This window comes from Columba livia, chromosome 8, assembly GCF_036013475.1.
Source record: "Columba livia isolate bColLiv1 breed racing homer chromosome 8, bColLiv1.pat.W.v2, whole genome shotgun sequence".
NCBI lineage: Eukaryota > Metazoa > Chordata > Aves > Columbiformes > Columbidae > Columba > Columba livia.
The window spans coordinates 19,801,617-19,822,287 of record NC_088609.1 but is presented as its reverse complement, the minus strand read 5'-3'; the positions used below and the strand labels follow the sequence as shown (position 1 = coordinate 19,822,287).

The following is a 20,671-nucleotide window of genomic DNA, read 5'->3' as shown; positions in this document are numbered from 1 at the left end:
CAGTAATTAAGCTGGTTTGCAGTCTAGACTGCATCTTGTTAAATAGTTGATGCTGGGAAGAAAACATACAAAAAACATTTCAAAAATACAGGGTTTACAGAGGCATGCAATTTTACTTAGATTAATTGCAGTTCTTGAGGAAAATGGAAATAAAATGATTTCCTGGGAAATATCTTCAAATCTTTTAAATCTGACAGATTATTTTGCATGCAGTACTAGCAAGTTATTGCCGCAAATGACATTATGCAGATATCATAAGCAGACTGTTTAATTTTGGTTTTCTGTCAAAAAGCTATCTTCTGTGAAGGAGACCTGTATTTGAAAGTTTTACTTTCATTCAGGAGTTCTTATTGCACAGTTCTTTTAAGACATTTTTAGGTAAAGATCTTAAAAACAAACAAACAAAAAACCAAAACGCTGTAAGAACCATGGTGCTGTTGCATTTGATGACTTTCCTTTGCTTTTTTCAGGGAAATACCAAAACTTTTGAAAGAAGTTGCGTCAAAAAAAAAGGCAACAGAAGGAAAAGTAAGTTGTTTAATATATTGTTGTTTTTCCTGGTAATTTAATTATTTTCAGCTGGTCATATCTATGTAATTTATGGGCCTATTACAGAAATTGAGACTTATCTCAATGGCTTTTTTGGGGAGGGAGGAAAAAGGCAAGGCTGCAACAGGAAAGAAAATTAGTATGTCAGATATTGAGGGTGGAAAAATGTTCAACTTGTATCATTTCTTTACAGTTGTCGATATCTGCTCTGTCCCAGTTAATGAAAAAGATGCCGCACTATCGTAAAGAGATTAATAGGGTAAGGAGTCTTCTGTAACTACAACTTCACAGTAAATAATTTTGTACATTTTAATTTTCTGCATTATTTAAGTCTGGTTTTACTCTGTAATTTTTACTCTGTAATTTTTCTGTTAAGTGTCCTGTAACTTTTCTCCAAATTAATCAGCTACTGTAAAAATTTGAGGAGAAAACTTTTTTCCAGGTGATTCATTTTGGTATGGGGAAAAAAAAGCAAGCCCAACACTTACGTGTTTTGTGTGCTTTGAGGGTTGAAGATAGCACAGCAGTTTCACATTTTAAAGGTATTGTGGGGGTCAACCTTGAAGTGAAGGGTGAAACACGGAAAATGCATGGTTGGACTGAAGGGTAGTTGAAGGATTGACTCTTGTAACCAGTGAAAATGTTTGCTTGATGTATTAAAAAAAAAAGGCAATTTATGTGTGGTGGTTTATTTTTTTGTCTTCTAGCAAGTTGTCTATCTTAACTTAGCAGAAGATTGCATGAGCAAGTTCAAATCTAACATAGAAAGGCTCTGTAAAACCGAACAGGTATGCTTTAAAAAACCACAAACTAAACAACAACTTAGTGCAAATGTGACTTTCTTGTTTGCAGGAGTAGATGTTTGTTTTTAACTGACAAAAGTGCTGTGTCTCTTGCCTTTTTTTTGTGATCACTTGACACAGTAGTATTAAAGCTAAGTGAGAGATACAAGACTTTTGCTTTGTCAATAAAGGGAGGTGCTTGTAGAATTTTGGGCTTTTTTTGTCTTTGAATCTGGCTGATTTGTATAAGGAACATATTTGTTTTCTTTGTTCAGAACTCCTAGGAAGTTGCCTTAATATGTTCTGCAGAAGGAAGCCCTCCTGAAATGTCTGGGAAAATCACCTATTAGGATGAGGCATTACATTATACTACTAATCTGAAGATGAAAACTAATAATTTGTATTTTTTGGGATTCTAGATATCAAACAGTTTTAAATGTTTGAGTTGTTATGTAGTGTTGTTTTAAATACCACTTAAATATTTAAATAATTATATCAAAGTCTTTTCATACTGAGTTTAAATTGATACAGCTTGATTGTTTCCTGAAACCTACAGTTTCATAAAATTGTATTTTAGAGCACACAAAACAATGCTGTTGTTAATGGTTACTCACTAAACCTTCCTTTTTTTCCCTTTAATTTAGGACTTGGCTCTTGGAACTGATGCAGAAGGTCAAAAAGTGAAAGACTCGATGAGAGTACTTCTTCCAGTTCTGCTCAACAAAAGTCATGAGAGCTATGACAAAATTAGAGCTATTCTCTTATATATCTTTAGCACAAATGGTATGATAACCTGCTTTCTTTTTTTTCTCAGTGCTATGGACTTCAACTCAAGTTTTTGGATAGTCCAGTATTTGTAGTTAACTTAAGCATCTGTCTGTTCTCTGTAGCTTCTCTCAAATTAGAAGCAAAGGTGCTATTGATAAGGAGCTAAGAGATTCAGTACAAGTGCAGGTCCATACAGTGTTTGAGCATCATTTCTGTCCTTTTCACATAGTATTTAAGCTGTTAAAGGGGGAGCTCCATGTCCATTGCAACCTGCAAATGAAGATAATGGGGAAGGATTTCTAGTAGAGGAGGAGGAAATTGACAGAATGTGGGTCTGAAGAATCTATTAACAATATTGACTTTTGGTCTCAAAAATGGACCATTAAACAAAATGTTATCTAAAATATAGTATTATGTTAAACTTAGAATAGGCTGGTCAAACAAACAAACAAAAAAAAAGAAATCCTGGACTAAATAACAGCCCAGAATGTGTGAGACAAAATTGGTCTTACTCAAAGTCACATGGTAATAAACTTGTGTGTTTTCCTTATATCAAAGGAACTACCCAGGAGAACTTGGACAAGCTGATCCAGAATGTGCAAATAGAAAGTGATAGTGATATGATAAGAAATTGGAAGTACCTGGATGTTCCTGTTATCTCTTCAGTAAGAATGTATTTATTTATTTTGTAATTTCCTGCCACCCAAGCACTAGCCTGCAGCTCTTTTAGAAACTCTTAGCAGTATTATCTAGGTCTTTTTTGGAAGCAGGCAATTGCTATGAATCCTTGTTTTTATGATGTGTCAAAGTGGTAAATCCTTTAAACAATTAACAAATATTTTTCAAATTAAGATACCTATAATATAACGTTCCCTATAAAATCATTACATGGTGGCTTGAGCTAGTTGGTTTTAGAAAGTGCCAACTTACTCAGTTCCTTGTCTCTGAAATTAGTGTTTTCCAGCATATCTGGAATTCTACAGGTATTAATTGTTGTTCTTTGTGGTTATTATTGTTATAATAAATAAATATTTCTTTACAATTTTCTGCTGATCCCTCCCACCTGCTATTAACTGGGTGTTTGTTTCAAAAATCCAAATACGTTGTATAATACAACTGTCTCTTGCAAATCTTTTCAGTTTGCTGTACAGCAGAATAAACACCCGAGAAGGGACCGTTCTTCAGAAGAAACTTTTCAGCTTTCTAGGTGGACACCTGTTATCAAAGATGTTATGGAGGTAAATTTGACCAACTAGTTAATTCATGAGTGCAGTGCAGAAATTTACTCTAGTGAGCAGTTGTATATATTGAAATTCCACAGTATCTTGAGTTACCATTGTTAAATGCATCTGCTGAGCAAAGCAGTCACTTTTAGCTTGTCTGTAATATTGAACATTAGACTGCTGTGTGTTAGTGAACCTCCTTATCAGAGGTTATTTTGAAGGTGAAGCAAGTGAAGCAAAAAGTCTTTTTAAATAGCTTGTCCTGTGATTGGCAGTGTTCAGTGTAATTTAACAATCTGCCTTTATTTTTTTTTTTTCTCTAGTGGGTCTTTAAACTGCAGTTCAGATCTGAACTGTAGATTAGTGGAGGCTGGAAAAATGTTTCTTGCTAGAAGTGTAGTTGCTTTGTTCTTACACCTCATCCTAAGCATCAGTTAGTGACTGTCAGATGGAACAGTGAGTTCACTGGACCTTTAGTCTTACCTGGTGCTGCCATTCATAGATTGTTGGTGACTTTAACACATTCATTTGTGCTTCAGGGAACCCTAACTCTTCTCATATACTGCTATAGAGAAATGAAATATGTTAGGGTAGTTAGAGATAAGCTACTAGTGAAATCTGAACATTTAAATCCATACTATGTTTATGAAGAAAGCATACGTATATTCCCAATTGTTGTGATATACAAAAGCCCTGTAATAACTTCCAGTGTTATGTTGCTTAGCATTTTGTTACGTAGGGGTGTTGTTCACAAGACGCTGTTTATGGTGATCTAAGAAATTGTATGTGCTGCCATTAAATTCCAGTTAGATTTCCTTACTGAAAGTCAAACTTGATGGGTTTTAGGTCTACATGGATGTTTAAAGTGGGTCTTTGTTCTGCCCCTCAGGATGCTATAGAAAACAAACTAGATTCAAAAGACTGGCCTTACAGCTCCCAGTGTCCTCCTACCTGGAATGGATCAGGAGCAGTAAGGTAAATGGTTAAATTTCTTGAAACATAATTATCCTTTGTGTGTGAGCTGTGTGTGCAGCAAGGTCTTTGCTTTGTATTTATTTTCCCCTTTGTGATAATTGAATAGTTTGAGTAGTGTGCTAACTTGTTTTTGTTAAAATTCTTTTAATGATTAATTTGTCTACACTTTTTTACTGAAATGATAATAAAACCATGAACTGCGTGACAGAAATTGTTACTGCTTAAGTGTATAGTTTTTACCAAAATTAATCAGTAAAGGTGTGTAACTGCCATCTTATGAAATCTTTCGCAGTGCCCGCCAGAAGCCCAGAGCTAGTTATAAAGAGGCGCGGAAGAGTAGTGCAAGACTGATTATATTTGTGATTGGAGGAATTACGTATTCTGAGATGCGCAGTGCTTATGAAGTTTCTGAAGCCTACAAGTCCTGTGAGGTTGTTATTGGTAAGCTGCTTTTGGGAAAAGGTTTTACTACATGTGTTTCTGGAAAATGTAAGGATATTTTGTCTTAAATTCCCCAAGTTGGTTCAGTAAACTAGTATTATAGCCAATATATTTTTTTTCTTAACTGTGCACTTAAAAGTATATTTTCAGTTAATGTAGGTAGCTTGATGTTTGGGACTTTTTTCAACAAGATATTAAGGTCAATAAATACAGTTATGCTCTACAAAAGAATCATCATGAATTACATCAGAGAAATATATTATTCAAGTAGCCTGATGTAGAGCAAAAAGGATTTAAACAGACCTGGAATTTCCTTGCTTACAATTTTGTCACAAACTTCTGTATCTGCCAGTGCTTTACCTTCAGGTATGCTTATTACTCTCATTGCTTCTGGAAGTAGTAGGAAAGCTGGCAGACTAATGTGAAATTCTGTGCTTTGGGAGGAAGAGAAGTGTTTTCTTAAAAAATAAAATTGAAACCCAAACAAAACTCAAACAAAACCAACTGAACAAAACCCCAAACAAAACAACTCCGAAAGACTGTCAGTGTAGCTCAGTTGACTCTGCAACATCATTTTGTTGTGATTTCTTTAGACACTTTATACAAACCACACCACCAGGGCTTTTGCCCTGGAAACTGGAATAATCTTCCTAATCTCTTTAAGATGTAGCAGTACATGCATAAATTACTAGCTGGGTCAGTAATTCTCTCATTTAGTACTTCAGAGGCAGCAAGGATGTTTGTTCCATCAGCTGCTGTGCTTCCAAAAGTCATTTTCTGTCATGCTGTTTAAACTTAGGTGCTAAAACATTTGCATATATGATATCTCAAAACAGACCTTCTGGATGTAGAACTGTACCAGAGACTTGTATCCATCTGCAGTGGCACCTGGCGTCTGGGTGCCAGTTCATCTAAAGCATCCTAAATTGCTTTTGATGCCTATGTCTGGTGATTATATTTAGTCTTGAGTTTCAAAAAGGATTAAATTTATCTACCATGATTTTTAATAAATAAATAAATATTATTCCTTAAAGCAATTACAGCCTTGATGCTGAGGTCTAGAGTCTGTTACCTCCAAAACAGTGGGTCATGTTGTAGGCGTGTTTGTGTGTGGTGGTGTTTTTTTTTTCTTTATTTTTTGTTTGCTGGGTTAGTTGGTGGTGGTTGAGGTAGGCCTAATGCTGGTCCTAGTTTTGAGTTGCATCGGAAAGACCAGGACAACAGGAATGTAGCTTAACAAGACTGTTTTTTTCATCTGAAATTTGTTTACAAAACTCTGGTTTGTTCAGGTCACTCTTTCACTGTAGCACCTGGCACTAACTGCAGCACTGTCTTCCCTTGTGTTTAGAGATGATTCTTGTAGTTTGCTTGTAATCCTGATTTCTGAGGGAAGATAACTGCCAAATTTCCATGTTGTGTAAAGCAAGATGAGAACCTTCTTGTATTGATGACTCAGAACGTGAGGAATGTTAGCCCATTCAAATTAGCCCTACTGAAACTTAAGGTTCAAGACAGCCCTCATCTTAAACAGTTAAGAGTTCCCTTCATAAGTGTAGTGTAACTGTTCATGGCAGAAGTTATAATCGCTCTCTATGAGAAGAGTGGTAGTTGTGCACTACTGAAGAATAATCAGGATTTTTTTTTTGGCTGCTCCAGAGTTGGAATTTGTTGCAAATGTTTTCAAGGAAATGTTGTTCAGGAAAAGCCAATTTTCTGTAACTGATCTTTGTGTGGAAAAATACTGTTTGTGATAATCTTTGAGATGGTTTCTTGATTCTAGGATAAAGCCTGTCACTAACTCCCCCTTGCTCGTAACGGGCAGATTTCTTGCAGGCTGGGACAGTTGGGTAGTGAGAGTGGCCCTGGTTCCAGCCTGTGTTTGAAACCGGGCAGAGCAGGGACTTGGAACTTGAATCCAAAGTAAGGGTCATAGTCTGGATGGCTCAGTGGGTGGAAGAGGGACATTGCCTACCTAATGGTGACACTTACATGATGACACTTTTCATGATAACGTGTGAAAACAACTTGGAACTGTTGTACTTTTTTGTTTTCTAGGTACAGTAAAAAACACCGGCATGTGACTACTTTTTTGAGAGAGAATGTGTAAAAGTCAGGATTTCAGACTGCTAACAGTTAATACTTATATTCTTTTATATTTTTCAGGTTCTACTCATATTTTGACACCTAAAAGACTACTGGATGAAATAAAGAGCCTTAGTAAACCAAAGGACTTGGTCTGCATTAAGGATGAGTAGATATGGTGATGTTTGTGATGCATTAGAAGACAAGTAGTATGTACATATTCTTATGGAATTGACTTTTTGAAATACTGTACTAGAACAGTACATGGTTGTGACTAGTGGAATGTCACTTTATAATTCAAATTTGCTGCTTTGTTTGGGGAGTAGAAGGCAGAGAGAAGAAAAAAATCAACACGAGTGTTTCTTAGGTTATATTTAGTATAGACGGTGTTACACTCTAAGTGCCTTTTCAAAAGACCATGTTCATTCCTGACAAATTATGCTAAGAGTTATTGTGATTATACATAAACTGGAATTGTTTTTGAGAACTGTGAAATTTTTCTATAACAGTTTATTTCTAAAAATGACTGAATTCAAAAGGGCCTAGGTTCTTAAGTAGAAGCTTCAGAAGAAAATTTTGTAAATATGAGTTTATGGTACAAGTATTTAACACAAGTGCAATGTCTCAAACTGTAATATTTTCTGTAAAATAACTCACTTGAAATTCTTAATATATGTAATTGTGAAAAATCAAAAGCTTTATTTATGGTGGTGGGTTAAGGTAGCAAGTTAATCACGGAAGTACTAAGCAGTTATAATTTCAATAAATAACTTTGGAGAAATGCTGTCAACTGTGCACTGAAGTACACTTTGTATTTAAGTATATACAGGGATTATTACTAAAGGTTTAAAATAACTTAATTTTTTGCAAACTTCCTTATGATTGTGTCTACATAGTCTATCTGTTTTATAGTTGAATTGCCTGTGAGATAAAAGATCCAAACTTTTGACCGTAAATTCTCTTTTTGTGGGAGTGGCAGCAGGGAAAAGGAAAGGAAAAGAAGGGAAGCAGCTGAATCTTTCAAATGGCTTGGTAATTTAAAAAAGAAAAGCAAAATCCAAACCAAATACCAAAGCCTGATGCATTGAAGAGAATGAACTGTTTTCTTCTATGTTGTTACATACTAAGAAATATATAAATTTGTGTTGAAGGAGATCAAATAAATTATTAATTGTATTAATTCTGTAATACTGGTAATATTTAGATTTGTCTTAAGTTTACATTTAAATAATTTTCTAAACTTTTAAAGGGATGTTGTGTTGATGTGCAGTGAAATGATTGTATGTAGAATCTGAGATGTCATAGTGAAAAAGATTGCTCATTACTTTTTATTTACATTTTTCCCAATTGTATGCATTTTTTGTTTTGCAGAAAGGTGGTTTTGTGTCTTTCCCTTAATTTTGCCCTCAGGTTAACTAGTAGGTTAAGAGAATATCTTTGCTAGGTGAGTTAATTCAAAGTTAATCAGAAGGTGGAAAAACATCCAGTAATCCCCCTACACTGGGGAGGAATGCAGTGTGAAGACATCATATAACAACTCTAAAATGTTGCAGGACCCAAGGGATAATGAGGCAGAGTGGATGTAGTTTTCAAATGCACCTACGTGAATTAGGTATATAACACATACTGACTTTATTTTCAATGAGAATATAGGAACAACACCTTTTTAATTTGACTGGTTCATCAAATGTCATGTGTTTCAAAACTTAGAATAAATTTTTAGTGGAAATAACTATAATGTTTTTCTGGATAATAGTTTCTAACTATAAATATCACAAAACAACATCACGTTTGAAACTGGATAATTTAACCTGTTTTCTTTTAACTTTAGCTAGATCTTCTGAAACTGCTTGTACCATTCGCTCAGTAGCTTTCTTCAAACTGTTTGCCGTCTGTATGGCATGATCCAGAGTAGCACTTAAACTCTGTTTGGAATGACAAAATATAGCCTTGTTAATACTGGAGGCAAATGTTTACAATAGATATAGAGTAGAAAGTGATGTTTAATTGAAGTTCTATGTAGCATGTTCACTCTGAATACATATTGAGAAGTAAAAATTCTGAGGCATGTGATAGACTGCTTCAGGATCCACGTCGGAACTATCTGTTATTGATGTCTCTTTGATTGTGTAATCCTTTAAACTAAGGGAGATCTATACCTTTCTAAAATAGCAGCCCTGATGTGGTGCATGTTTGTTTGTATGGGGGTTTTCTTCTGCTTTTGGTGGTGGTTTGTATGGTTAGGGTCACATAACTTGTTTCAGTATATGAAACATAATTCCAGAGGTTAGATCCAGTGTTCCTTTTCTGTCCCTTTCACCATTTATACAGGGACTGAGTTGCATAAAAGTCTGTAACATACTCACATGAAGTAATATACTAATATGTAGGTTAACATACTTGGTTTTTTTAACTCTTCCTGTCTTATACTCAAATGGACTATACACGTTTAGATTCTAATAGTCAATTTGCTATGAATGGAGATGTTCAACAGTGCTGTGATGTGGGGATGTACTCTGCCAGAGATAGTTGTGTGCTTTTGGATTTTCAGTCTAAAGTCTTACATTTGCTTCGAAATAATTGGTATTTCTGTTTCTGATGTTGATTGCAGATTTGCTTTGGGCAGATTTCTTGCTGGGTAAGTGAGGTGAAAGGATAATTCTATCACATGTGCTTGAATAGCAGGTTTTGGCAGTCTCAAAGTTTTGCCTAAAGATTAGATACATAGAGTAAAACAAAAACAATCTTAGTAAGTATAAGAATTTTTAAACTATGAATTAAACATACCTTGATAGCATGCTTAGTTGCAAGTTAATTTTACAGTGAGTAGAATATTTCATTTAATTGTAAAACACAGTCCATCATAATTTGTATCACATCTGTATTGCAGTAAGACAGAAAACACTCCTGGATGCAAAGTAAGGAAATCAGTCATAACATCACATTTTTGGTGCTGTTACTTTCTCTCATATAATCATCTATGCCATTGATTCTCAAGTGCAGCTGCTGTACTTCCAGGCAATTACTGCTATTGACGAATGCTGTCAAAAATGATAGTAACAACTCAGATGAGTTTCACTGTAGTCTGTGCTGTGGTTAAGAATGCATCTAACTTTTAAGACTCCCAGTGTAACTTAGTATAAACAGTTAAAAGTAGGACTGTTAGAAATATTTGGTAGGAAAGAGAAATGTATTTTAAAGAATACAGACCTGCTTTTGCATTTGTGTATGGGAACATTATCTTAAAAGCAAGATTAACTAATTTTTTTGTTGTTGTTTTTTTTACTAAATGTGTCAGCTAAAGAAGTCAGATGTTGACTCTTCATTAAATTACCAAGACTGAAGAAGTATTCCAAGAATTACTTACACTTGCTTTTAGGGTAAATGTTTTCATTTAATTATTGAGTAAAATGCTAATATGCAGCATGCACTGCAGAAGATAAAACTGTCCTCCTGCTAATGATACCAGTGAGTTTTCATGCTGAATATTCAACAATGGTATTTTTTGTTGTGCTGTTGCTACAGCTTACCTTTCAGAAAATCTGTTTATAAGTTCACGTGGCTGTTTATTTTTTTGAGCCTTTTGAGTGGAGGTTCTCTTCTGTGAGTAAGCTGGAGTCATTGAGACCATGTTTAAAACAAAAGCCAAAAGTAATTTTCTGTGTATTTAACATTTTCTCTATTTAGCATAAGTATAAAAAAATAAAGCAACTATCACTGCATAATAAAACTCATATGCTTAAGATTTTTGGCAGATTGGGACAGAAACTTTTTGAGGTTTGAATTTAGTTCTGTGACAAATGGTATTAAGATTCATATTACATTTCATACAGTGAAAGACTGCAGGGGAAATGTGTAGAATAATCAGACTCTCATAATCCTAATAATTATATGAATATGACTTTCATTTATAGTTTTACAGTGTTTATATAGAGAAGTAGCTAATTTCTACTTCCCACTGTTGAGAATATATATTTTTCTGTGTTTAATCTCTTCTTACAGTATAGAGAGAGGAGTCTGAGATAAATGACTTTAAAAGCTTGATGTTCAACATTTTTAAAGGTTTTTTTAAAAATGAGGCTTTCCATGATTCTGCATGTTAAACTATTTGAGTGTAGAGCTGGAATTTTCTTTAGTATGTTTATACCACATTAGGTAACAGATACCACTGCAATAGCTGGCACAGTAATATTCAGCTTTTATATTCTTCCATATGGCACTGGAAAAAATATTCCTGTCATCAATAAAATATGGAAGGGACTCCTCTTATAAAGAATAGAAGGCTAGAGCTCTTGTGTGTGGGAATTAAACTTGGCGAGGTATGTAAAACTTGGATTTGCTGATCTTGCTCTACAAGATCTATACATGTCCACTCTTTAGCTACAGTGCTACTGAATGCTTATACGAAATTAAATTTGGCCTGATATCTGTGCAGTTTAGTTTTCTGCTCCTTGAACTCTAGCCGGTGATTGGTAATTATTTCAGTAACACATCATACTTACAGGTTGAAGCAGAACTTTTATTTCTACATAGGGCAAAAGACTGAGCAGACTCTTTGTAATTCCCAAATTTAAATTGATCTCTGCTTCCTCTAGGGCATCTGCATCTAAGTTCTGAAAACAAAGACATGTTGTTTAGAAAAAGAGATAACAAGAATATTTTATGTGGACTTTAATATTTTTGCAAGATTATAACTTTTTTCTCACCACAGAATCTTGTATTGAATGTTTTGTAACTTTCAGTCTCCCGGTTCACAAGTTCCTTACTTTGTGAATCGTCATAACAATCATAGGTTGAGATGTCTTCTGAATCGCTGCCTGAAATCCCAAGAATACATTAAATGTGTCTGAAATATTAGAAATTTTGGGCTACGTACCTAGGTAATTATTTGGCTTTCAGCACCGTAATTTCTGAGCCCTTTGCTGCCATGAACATTACTGTGATTTGAAGAAGTAGTTTTTTCTGTGTGTTTTACAGGTGGGGATTGAACTTTGAAGACTGGCTTTCAGCCCTGATTTTAAGCCTCAAATGTATAACATTTTTTGGTGGTGGTTGTTTCCAGTCTCAGGACTGCTTTAAAAAAATAAAAATTAAGCTATCTGTCTTCATGTCTTTAGGTTCTTGTTTTAAAGGTTAAAATTCCTTCTAGTTGAAGTGTTATGAAAACAGTGCAGCCTAAGAGGAGTACATGGCAAGAGATTTTTGGGAGGATCTAGCATGGCACTGCTTTAGCTATTGCACACGCTGGTACTAACAGTAGCGGCCCCAGTGTATTATATAAACGTGAGAGGATATCACAGAGAAGCCAAAAACAAAAAGTAGACCAAAGGTAAGAATAAGCTATGTATTCAGACTGAAAACTGAATCTAGAACAGGTCATGCTATTCTTGTTTAGTTGTTGGGTGCTACCAGCTTCAAAGTATTCTGCAGTGGAAAGATAGAATTGGGATGCCTGGAGAGAAACAAATGCTGACAGATTCTTAGTGAACCTCCAAGAGCTGGAGTCTTGGATGACTTAAATAGCTGACAGTAGCCTGTTTGGGCTCTAGCATGGATTTGGTGAAATTATATTATTAGGAGCTGGACTAGGGAAGGAGAATATTTCCAGTCTCTGTCAATCATGAATGGATCAAAGATTTAGGAAAGCTTTTTTCTTTTTTTTTTTTTCTTTTTTTTTGTCATGCAGAATAAGAAAGTTAAAACCAAAAATATGAAGTACTGATTTGAAATGTTTCAGTCACAAAGTTTGGAATCTGCTTCTAGGACATGAAATAAATGCATATAAGGAGGAAAAGCAAAATCACCACTGTTATGCTTCTGAAAATGTTAGTAATACTTGGAAACTTATCTAAAAAAGTGAATTAGAATTACAGAGTAATTCACATTGGACAAGACTTCTGGAGATCATCTGACCTCTCGAAGCAGGACCAATTTAGATGAAGTTGCTTAGGCCCCTGTCCAGTTGAGTTCCGTGTATCTCCAAGGATGGAGATGCCACAGCCTCTCTAGGGAAAACTATCTCACTGTTTGACTACAGCCAGAATTAAAACTTGCTTATATCTATCTGGAAGTTCTGTTGCCTCTTGGTCTGTCACTCAGACATACAAAGTTAATTCAACTTGGTATCTCTTTGGTCTCCTTTTTATTCTTAGAGTCTTGTGCTGTGCTAAGCATCTGTTATAACTACCAATTTTTTTGCTGCTGAGATGTGACAGGAGTGTATTTCTTAACTGGATTCAACAGTATGTATAAGCACAGTTCTGACCTTGTATTGCCATCACTACTTACTCAGGTTGGTATCTGATAAATCAGTTGGTTTTCTCTGAATGAACAGTGAACATGTTCCAGTCTTCCTTTCCTCGATATTTTTATTTCTTTGAGCATGAAAACAGAATGGTATCTTAATACATTTATGGTGATCCTTATTAACATATTATATTAATGTTTGACCATGTCTTAGTTGAGAAGAAATCGGTTTTACTCGGAGAAAAGACTCTACCTGTATAAATTATCTGAAAAGGTGGCAAGTAGAGGCTTAAATTAAATATTAGTGACTTGCAAAATAATGCCCCCTTTAGTTAAAGGCCACATTCTAACAAAAGTACCCTGACGTACCAGACCTGTTAAACATGCTTAAAAGTAGAAGTCTTGATGATCACATCTTTGAATGGCAAAGTAGTATGAAATCCTGTGTATTTATGTGTTCACATATGTTGCATCAAAATTATTGATCAATCTTATTCTATACTGCATGTCTAACAAGATCTGGCTTTGCACAGAGATTTAATTTGCCAAAATTTCAAACTCTAGAATAATCCACATGGAATTATTTTACCACTCTGTCATTTCTGTAAGTGGAACTTCACAGATTGACCCTTATACTTGAAATATATGCAGGTGCATCGATATGATCTCCTTCCAGGCCTACCAGATCAGTTCACAACAATGGTAATTTCAAATATTTCTTTATAGCTGTACACTTTGCAGTCATCCCAACTCAAGATGCTGACATGCATTACTGAATAACTCTGTGCCATTTAAGCAGCATAAACCTTACAGCGATCCACTGAGCTGGGCTACTTTGTAATGTGAATATGATCCTCTCTAATAAGATTGATGGAGTTTTCCAGAAGTCTGGTATATTACACACCTCTTGTGAGTAACAGGTGATAAACTTGAAAACAGATCATACTCTCATTTTATATGTATTAAAGACATTATTCAGTGTTTCATGCAGAGTCCAGTGTAGAGATCTATCAGTGTACATGCATTAGCTGTAGAAAACCATGTCTATGATTAGCCAGAATACGTAAATACACTTACCCATTCATACTTTCTTCATCAGCATTAAATTTTTGACTTAATGCACCCTGACAATGGGATGCAAGACCTTCAGCAGTGTATTTTTTCTCAGGTGAAAGCAATCTCTGCACCCAGAAGGCAAAAAAAAAAAAAACATGTACAACTGTTTATATTACTGTGTGCGTATTGAAGCAGGTAACATGAACAGTGGCATCAGTTGCACATCACATCTATGTTACTTTCAGTTGCCATCAGCTCTGCAATTTGATTTCTCTATTTAAAATTCGAACTGCAGAGCAGACTGGACAAAATACAAGCACTTTTTTGTCTATGAAATTGGAATTCAAGACAGGTTTTCATGTTGCTTTGAGAAGGATTAGCATATATTAATTTCTTTCAGTGCCCTAAAATTAAATATTTTTGTAGACAAGCAATGGCTTGTAGGTTTTTGCTTGCTGAACAAATAATAAAGGCAGTTGAGTCTTGAGAGAAGCAAACTTTATTACAAATCTCAAAAATGTTTGAGAGTGTTTCCTTAAATTTCTCCTTTGGAAAGCCATTCAGCCAGGTTATGATATGCTACTGTATCTCAAAACTTGAGCTGTCATGCTGTGCAAAAACTGAAGAGAAAATTGTTCTGTGATCTCAAAGCTGAATAAGGTTATCTAAGTTTAAAAGAAAAATGTTAGTATGGATACAGATCTCATACCATTATGTTGGAAGAATGCTTGTTTGCTAGCAGACCTTTTTGCAGGGGCTCTGTTTCTCTTCTGGAAGTTGATTCAGCTCTCTTCTGTAACCTGAATTGGTCAAGGGGAAAGCATTTATTTTATTTTTCTAATCTCATTGAGATGATTAACACAGGGGAGCAGAGATGGTCTCTAGAGTTGTTTCACAAAGTTTTGGTGGCTAATTATGTAAGTATCTGCATCTCTCTTTTTTCTTGTTTATTTAAAAATACCACAGAAATATTGGCTAATAATTTTTTGCTGGCATGGTGCTTTTGACTAATCATTCACATCCTGAATTTGTGTGGTTGCAATGAATTTTATATAGAGAGGTATGATTTAACTCTTAGTGAAACTGATGGTAGTGTTTTGGCTTCAGAGAATACAGAATTCTATGAGAATACTCCCCCTTTTTTTTTTTTCCAGAGATTCCAGAGATCCTGATTTTCTATATTCAGCAAATAATTTCAGGTAAATTTTTACAAAAACTTCAATGGCTGTTTGAAAGTTTACACTTACGTGTGAAGACAAAGATTGCACTTGTCCCCTTCTAAAGCAAATTGATTTGTCGGTGGGATTGGATCAGTTGTCTGACTCTTGCCCTTCTCGTTGTTCTCATGAAGAAATGGAGTTTTGGCAGCTCTTCTTTTGGGAGGATCAGAAATGCTTGAGACTACTGAGCTCTGTACAAGGTAAGCACAGCATAGACACAGGTAGTATGTGGTCACTGCACTGCAAGTACATGACTTCTACCAGCCAGCCTTTTCTGAGTGTCTCTAATTTGGGATTCAGAGAAAAATGTTTTCTAAAATGCTGACTATGAAAACATTTGACGATACTTACCTGTAGATTTGTGGAAGGCCATATGATTTTTTTTGTGCATTTATGATCTGGGACAAAATTTTACCATACTTAGCAGTAAACTAAATTTTCTATAGCACGATAATGTTTGGTCTTCTAGTAAATCTGCATTTTAAGAATCTTGGACAAACCAAGTGATGTTTCTTCCAACTAAGTGGCAGTGATGAATTCCGCAAAACAAAGACAGCTTTGTCAAAGTAGTTGCTCATATTTTCTCATTCTGAAATAGATGCTTTTGAAGCTGGGATTAAGAATATTAAGCATAGCTATATTTTTTTACTTAAGTTTCTGTTATAATTAATGAAATATTATGAAGTTTTATAATTTTATGGAAAAAACACTTTCATTGAAATAACATACTACCTAAAAGCATCGTGCTCTTAGAGGCGAACATACAACAGTACAACCACACTGAGGTTCTTGAGGCTTGCATCAGTAAAAGAGGATAATGTGATCTTCAAATAATAAAACTCACTGAGTTACCTCACAAAGAGAATATGATGAATGGGCAGACTCATCAGAAGTAAGCAAAGATGACAAGTTGTTTTTGCTGTCATCAGTTTGTTCTTGGATGTCTTCAAGCAGCATGCCAAGTCTAAATATTTCCCCTTCCACCTTTCTAAACTCAATTGTAACACACAGTTAGTGCAATGTGCATAAAGATACTTTATTTCTTAGTATGATAACCATATTGGGCACTGCAGTACACTTCCTATATGAAAAAAAAATCATTTGAGTTCAGAGTGTCACTTGTAAGAACTTGAATTAATCAATTTGCTATTCTAATTATAACTAGGCTATGTCAAGCCTAAGATGAATTTTGGTCAAATCACTTCTGGTTTACCACATATCACATTAAGATAATCTTTTCACTTCAGAAAAATTCTAATGGATAAATTAAGTAATGGTTGTAAGACACTCAATATTTAAGATATACTGATGTACTACTTAGCCCTTCTAACCTTTCAGGATCAAACTCTCCAATGTTGATAGACTTGTCCTTGTAGTTCTGCAGCTGTAAGTTATGGTGCTCTTCTCTAGCTGTTAAGTAATTCCTTTCCAAGGCAGCGAGGTATCTTTTCAATTGATTTAATGCCTTCATCAATAAGAAATCAATAGTAAGTGTCATTATGATTTAGTAAGCCGTAGTGACAGCTACTTATGCTATTTGTGGTGATGCTGGCAATGATTTTTTCTACTGCTCTGAACTGAACAGGACTGCATCTTTATGTCCACCCAGCACTGTGCTGGCGTGCACATAAAATATTAAGCCATGACTTCTGAACTGATATCCCACATGTCAAAATTCATAACTTATAGGGCAACTTAAAGTCTTCACTAATAGTTTTGAGTTGTAATATTTAAAACAGATTTAGGAATTTGGTTGTCTACTGAAAACCTTCATTTTTGCCTCTTAATCTCATTATTTCAGTCTGTGATTGAGAGGGTATTTTTAAATGTCTGTTTGAGGAAAACATGCAGCATCTTGCCAGAAAATTGTGAGTGTACAGCCATCTCAAGTACGTTTCCATTAGTTCAAAATAAATAAATAAATTTACCAGATAGTTGTCTCGTACAAAGAATGTCTCTTGGGTCATGTGCTTAGAGAAGTCTTCCACCTTCAAGACAAAATGTTAGGCTTTTATTTGGGATTTTAAAAACAAATATGCCAAATTAATACAGAATTCGAGCATCAGTGCAAAGTATATATTGAAACAGAGCTCTTTACTTTCTTTATCAGTTGATCTGTTTGATCCTGTAGTGTTTGAGACATCTTTTCTCCTAGTGTTAGTTCTGGCAGTAAATGAGAAGGATATAGACAGTTGGTTTCTAGTGTACCAGCTGCTGGTAATGCTGATGCTGCTGTTCCATACTGTAAGCCTATATGATAGAAGGTAAGAACAATCAGTTGGAATGTATGCCCAAAAGTGCTATCAAATAACATAGTCATTTACATAGTTACTGTAACTTTATTTACTTGCTTTAGACAAACCATGTGTAGATTGTGTAGGGATAGGAGCATGTAGTGTAAAGACTTCAGAGGATTTCCCGGTGTGTCCGGAGTAAATGGCAATGCTGGCATTCGGAGAGTCTGACTGAGGAGGTATCTGTTAAAATGAAACTTTGAATATAGACACAATGTGTAGAACACTTGTGGACATACAAAAATAGAAATAATGCGAAATACATAGGACAAGTTACTAAATTAATGATTATTATAATGATCCCATATAATTTTACGTGTTTATAGTTTGGTATAGAGATAGTGTCTCATTGTATAAAAAATACTTCAAACTCTATGTTTCAAAAATGTAAAGAACATTTGTATCAATGGAAAATTCAATATGAAGGTGACAAAATAGTTTTGGGGAGTATTTTGAGAGATCTACCTTAGGATTCAATCTCAAATGATCATTATGATTCTGGGTGTTGTCATGCTGTGTCAGCATCTTGTTTGCAGCCAAGGAAATAAGAGGGGAAAAACTATTAAAACTTGTTCCATTTTGAATGATTTACTAAGATACAGATCTAGGAATGGATTGAGTATCTGGATAGCTGTGTGAGTGAACTCCATAGCAGGACATGAAATTGGGAGATAATTATCTAATTACAAACAAACTTTAAAAGAAACCATAATAGGAAAAATATTGTTGTCAAATCCTTTAAAAAGAATTGACTTGTCAGTAAACACCAGTTTAAATAGTTGGAGCGCGTTAAGATGTGAAAAATGCAAAGATGTCTTTAACATAAACACAGGCACAGTCTAAAAATATAGTTTTAAGAAAAACAAGTGTTTTGGGTGAATTTGAACATTAACATAATTCTCGAAATATAACAATTTATAGTGAATTTCTTGATTGACTTGATAGGATGCTTTATAATTGCAAATAATACTCAAAAGCATCCTTAAATATTTGGTAATGAAAGTTCCAGATAAACTGATAAAATTTTGTTTGTGAAAGCAGTTGTTGACTAAAGAGAGACACCTGCTGATACCTATAGACTGCCTGAATGAACTCCATGTTGTATTTCACTGGACACAGAATATGCTCTTACGGGAAACCACTTTACCAAGTCTTAAGAATTTCTTAAAGCATCTTAATTACCTTTAGCTGTTGCACCAGTTCTGGAATGCTCATTTCTTCTTGATTCTCTACTTCAGCAGAATTGGAATAGTTCTTATTTTCTAGAATGTTGTTCACAACTAGTGATTTATGTAGCGAAAGAGAGGAGGATTTTGCTCTTTCAGTTGCAGGAACTGCATTAATATTGTCACTGCTTTTCTGTACTTTAACTTCAGAGAAGTCAGGAAGGCCATAGTGAGCTTGACCTTGGCAATATTTGAGTTCGTGAGATGAAACTGTTTTCTTAAACAGGTCCCTCTCTTCTTTCATGTGTGGGAAGATGTGTCTATCTTCATTCTCATTAATCAACTGTGAATTTTCTTGTCTGCCCCCACACTTATCAGTAGAAGAAATAGGCTTATTTGAAACCCATCCATTTTCATTTAGCCAATTTTTATTTCTATCACCAGTGTTTGCTTCCGTGTGCTTTTCTAAGTGATGCTTTTCAAAGCTGGTTGCCCATTGTTCATGCGCTAAAGGGCATTTGACGTGTTCTGAAGGCTCAGGTTTGTGCATGGTGTCATTGATACTTTCAGTAAAGGATGTCTCGGGTATTGTCTCGTATTCAATTAACTGGCAGGTGCTTATTAACTCTTCCATAGAAAAATGACGCAGAAGGACACTGGACATTTTTGAGTTACCTGGATGTTCTTTGGTATCTGGTTTACTGAAACCACAAGCAGGTAATTCCTTCATAAAGGAAGCTTCACTCCCAGGCTTTGCAACTGCATGTGCCATTGTTCCTGTGGGACCTCTGTGGTGCTTGGAGAATTCTTCAGGCTGTAGATGAGTTTCATAATTTGCTGTAGCTTTTATGTTTTTGTTATCTTCAGAACAGGATAAGTTTAAAATACCAGAAATATATTTTGTGGAAGTACACTCATTCAAATTACCTAAATTATTATTGTATTTACAGGATATTCCTACATCTCCATCATAAGGTAAGTCATCTTGTTCCTCACCAGTTGCATCTGTAATGCAGCCTAATTCATCTGAAAATGAGCTGTTTGTTTGGGTTTTCATCCAGTATGACTGTTGGCACTTTTTCACAGTCTCTTTACCCAGTTTACATAGAACACACATATAATGGCTTCTCTGATTTTTGGGTAGAGCTTTTATTGTTGCATGGACCAAAGTCTGTAAGGTATTTAAGTATAAAATAGTTATTACTCATACATTTGAGAATAAGATCTATTAATACTTATGTCTTGTACCTATTACAGGTTTTTAGAACCACTCTCCTGACAGAGATGTTTTAATATTTACACTAGTGTAAACTCTGGATTAACTGCTGGAGGAGAGAGAAATGACAAAAGCATCAGAAGAGGAGAACTGAGCTTAGTGCCAGGTACCTGTCCTTGCTGGTTAATCATGCTCTAGGACGGCAGACAAAACCACTTCAAATAGAGGCTACAGTGCACTGGAATTCAACCACAGTTTAAAAAAAAAAAAGTAATGAAGTATGGTTTCTCACACTTTACCTTACCACCATGAACTGCTTCTTCAGCTTCTGCACCAGAGAAAAATCACCGAACTTTTCTCAATTTATTTCTTTCCCCGTTTCTTTGGGTAAAACGCAACGACCGAGTATGAAACCGAAGTAATGCAGAGTTTTCTCAGCTTCACACCGTCCATCGTTTTATCTTCTCCGCCGTCCCCGTTCCGTGTCAGCGCGGTTCTGCTTGTGCTCCTCTGCTGGTTCATTAGCGCTCCCGGCGGCGCTGGCCCGGCTGCGGTTACCGCGCCGGCTGCGCTCCGCTGTCCGGCTCCTCGCGGGGCCGGCTGTGCCCCCTCCGGCAGCTGTTCCGCAGCTCCCGCCCCCGGCGCCACCTCTG

The 20,671-nt window shown here is 35.4% G+C and overlaps 2 protein-coding genes across 10 annotated transcripts in view; one reads left to right on the top strand and one right to left on the bottom strand.

Annotated features, from left to right (window-relative positions):
- STXBP3 (syntaxin binding protein 3) overlaps positions 1 to 7,610 on the top strand; it is a 23,860-nt gene extending 16,250 nt beyond the window's left edge. For both annotated transcript variants that reach the window (XM_021293770.2, XM_013368611.3), the window contains exons 11-19: positions 471 to 528; positions 743 to 808; positions 1,257 to 1,337; positions 1,976 to 2,114; positions 2,658 to 2,764; positions 3,239 to 3,337; positions 4,212 to 4,297; positions 4,590 to 4,738; positions 6,902 to 7,610. In XM_021293770.2, coding sequence (XP_021149445.2) covers positions 471 to 528; positions 743 to 808; positions 1,257 to 1,337; positions 1,976 to 2,114; positions 2,658 to 2,764; positions 3,239 to 3,337; positions 4,212 to 4,297; positions 4,590 to 4,738; positions 6,902 to 6,993 — 877 coding nt within the window. In that variant the 3' untranslated portion in view covers positions 6,994 to 7,610. The remainder of the gene's footprint in view (positions 1 to 470; positions 529 to 742; positions 809 to 1,256; positions 1,338 to 1,975; positions 2,115 to 2,657; positions 2,765 to 3,238; positions 3,338 to 4,211; positions 4,298 to 4,589; positions 4,739 to 6,901) is intronic.
- AKNAD1 (AKNA domain containing 1) lies at positions 7,497 to 20,671 on the bottom strand. 8 transcript variants are annotated; one of them, XM_021293718.2, is made up of 16 exons: positions 20,318 to 20,671; positions 18,819 to 19,973; positions 17,690 to 17,819; positions 17,441 to 17,592; positions 17,271 to 17,330; positions 16,674 to 16,807; positions 16,195 to 16,330; positions 15,370 to 15,533; positions 14,832 to 14,922; positions 14,144 to 14,247; positions 13,109 to 13,194; positions 11,527 to 11,637; positions 11,323 to 11,433; positions 10,351 to 10,432; positions 9,385 to 9,529; positions 7,497 to 8,745 (listed from the first exon to the last, which is right to left on the bottom strand). In XM_021293718.2, the coding sequence occupies exons 2-16, from the start codon at positions 19,917 to 19,919 to the stop codon at positions 8,593 to 8,595; spliced, it is 2,760 nt and encodes a 919-aa protein (XP_021149393.2). In that variant the 5' UTR covers positions 19,920 to 19,973; positions 20,318 to 20,671; the 3' UTR covers positions 7,497 to 8,592. The 8 variants fall into 8 exon arrangements, 7 of the variants coding, with proteins under 7 accessions (XP_021149393.2, XP_021149411.2, XP_021149395.2 ...); XM_021293736.2 differs by having other exon boundaries at positions 18,819 to 19,616; XM_021293720.2 differs by having other exon boundaries at positions 17,705 to 17,819; positions 18,819 to 20,671.

Bases quoted from the DNA above. Each gene is read 5' to 3' on its own strand.
- AKNAD1 (XM_021293718.2), bottom strand. From the start codon at position 19,919: ATGTGTGTTCTATGTAAACTGGGTAAAGAGACTGTGAAAAAGTGCCAA. The intron at 15,534-16,194 runs GTAACTCAGTGA...TACCTTGTACAG, and splicing joins CATCATATTCTCTTTGTGAG to AGCTCAGTAGTCTCAAGCAT. The intron at 13,195-14,143 runs GTAAGTGTATTT...TCATGCTCAAAG, and splicing joins GATGAAGAAAGTATGAATGG to AAATAAAAATATCGAGGAAA.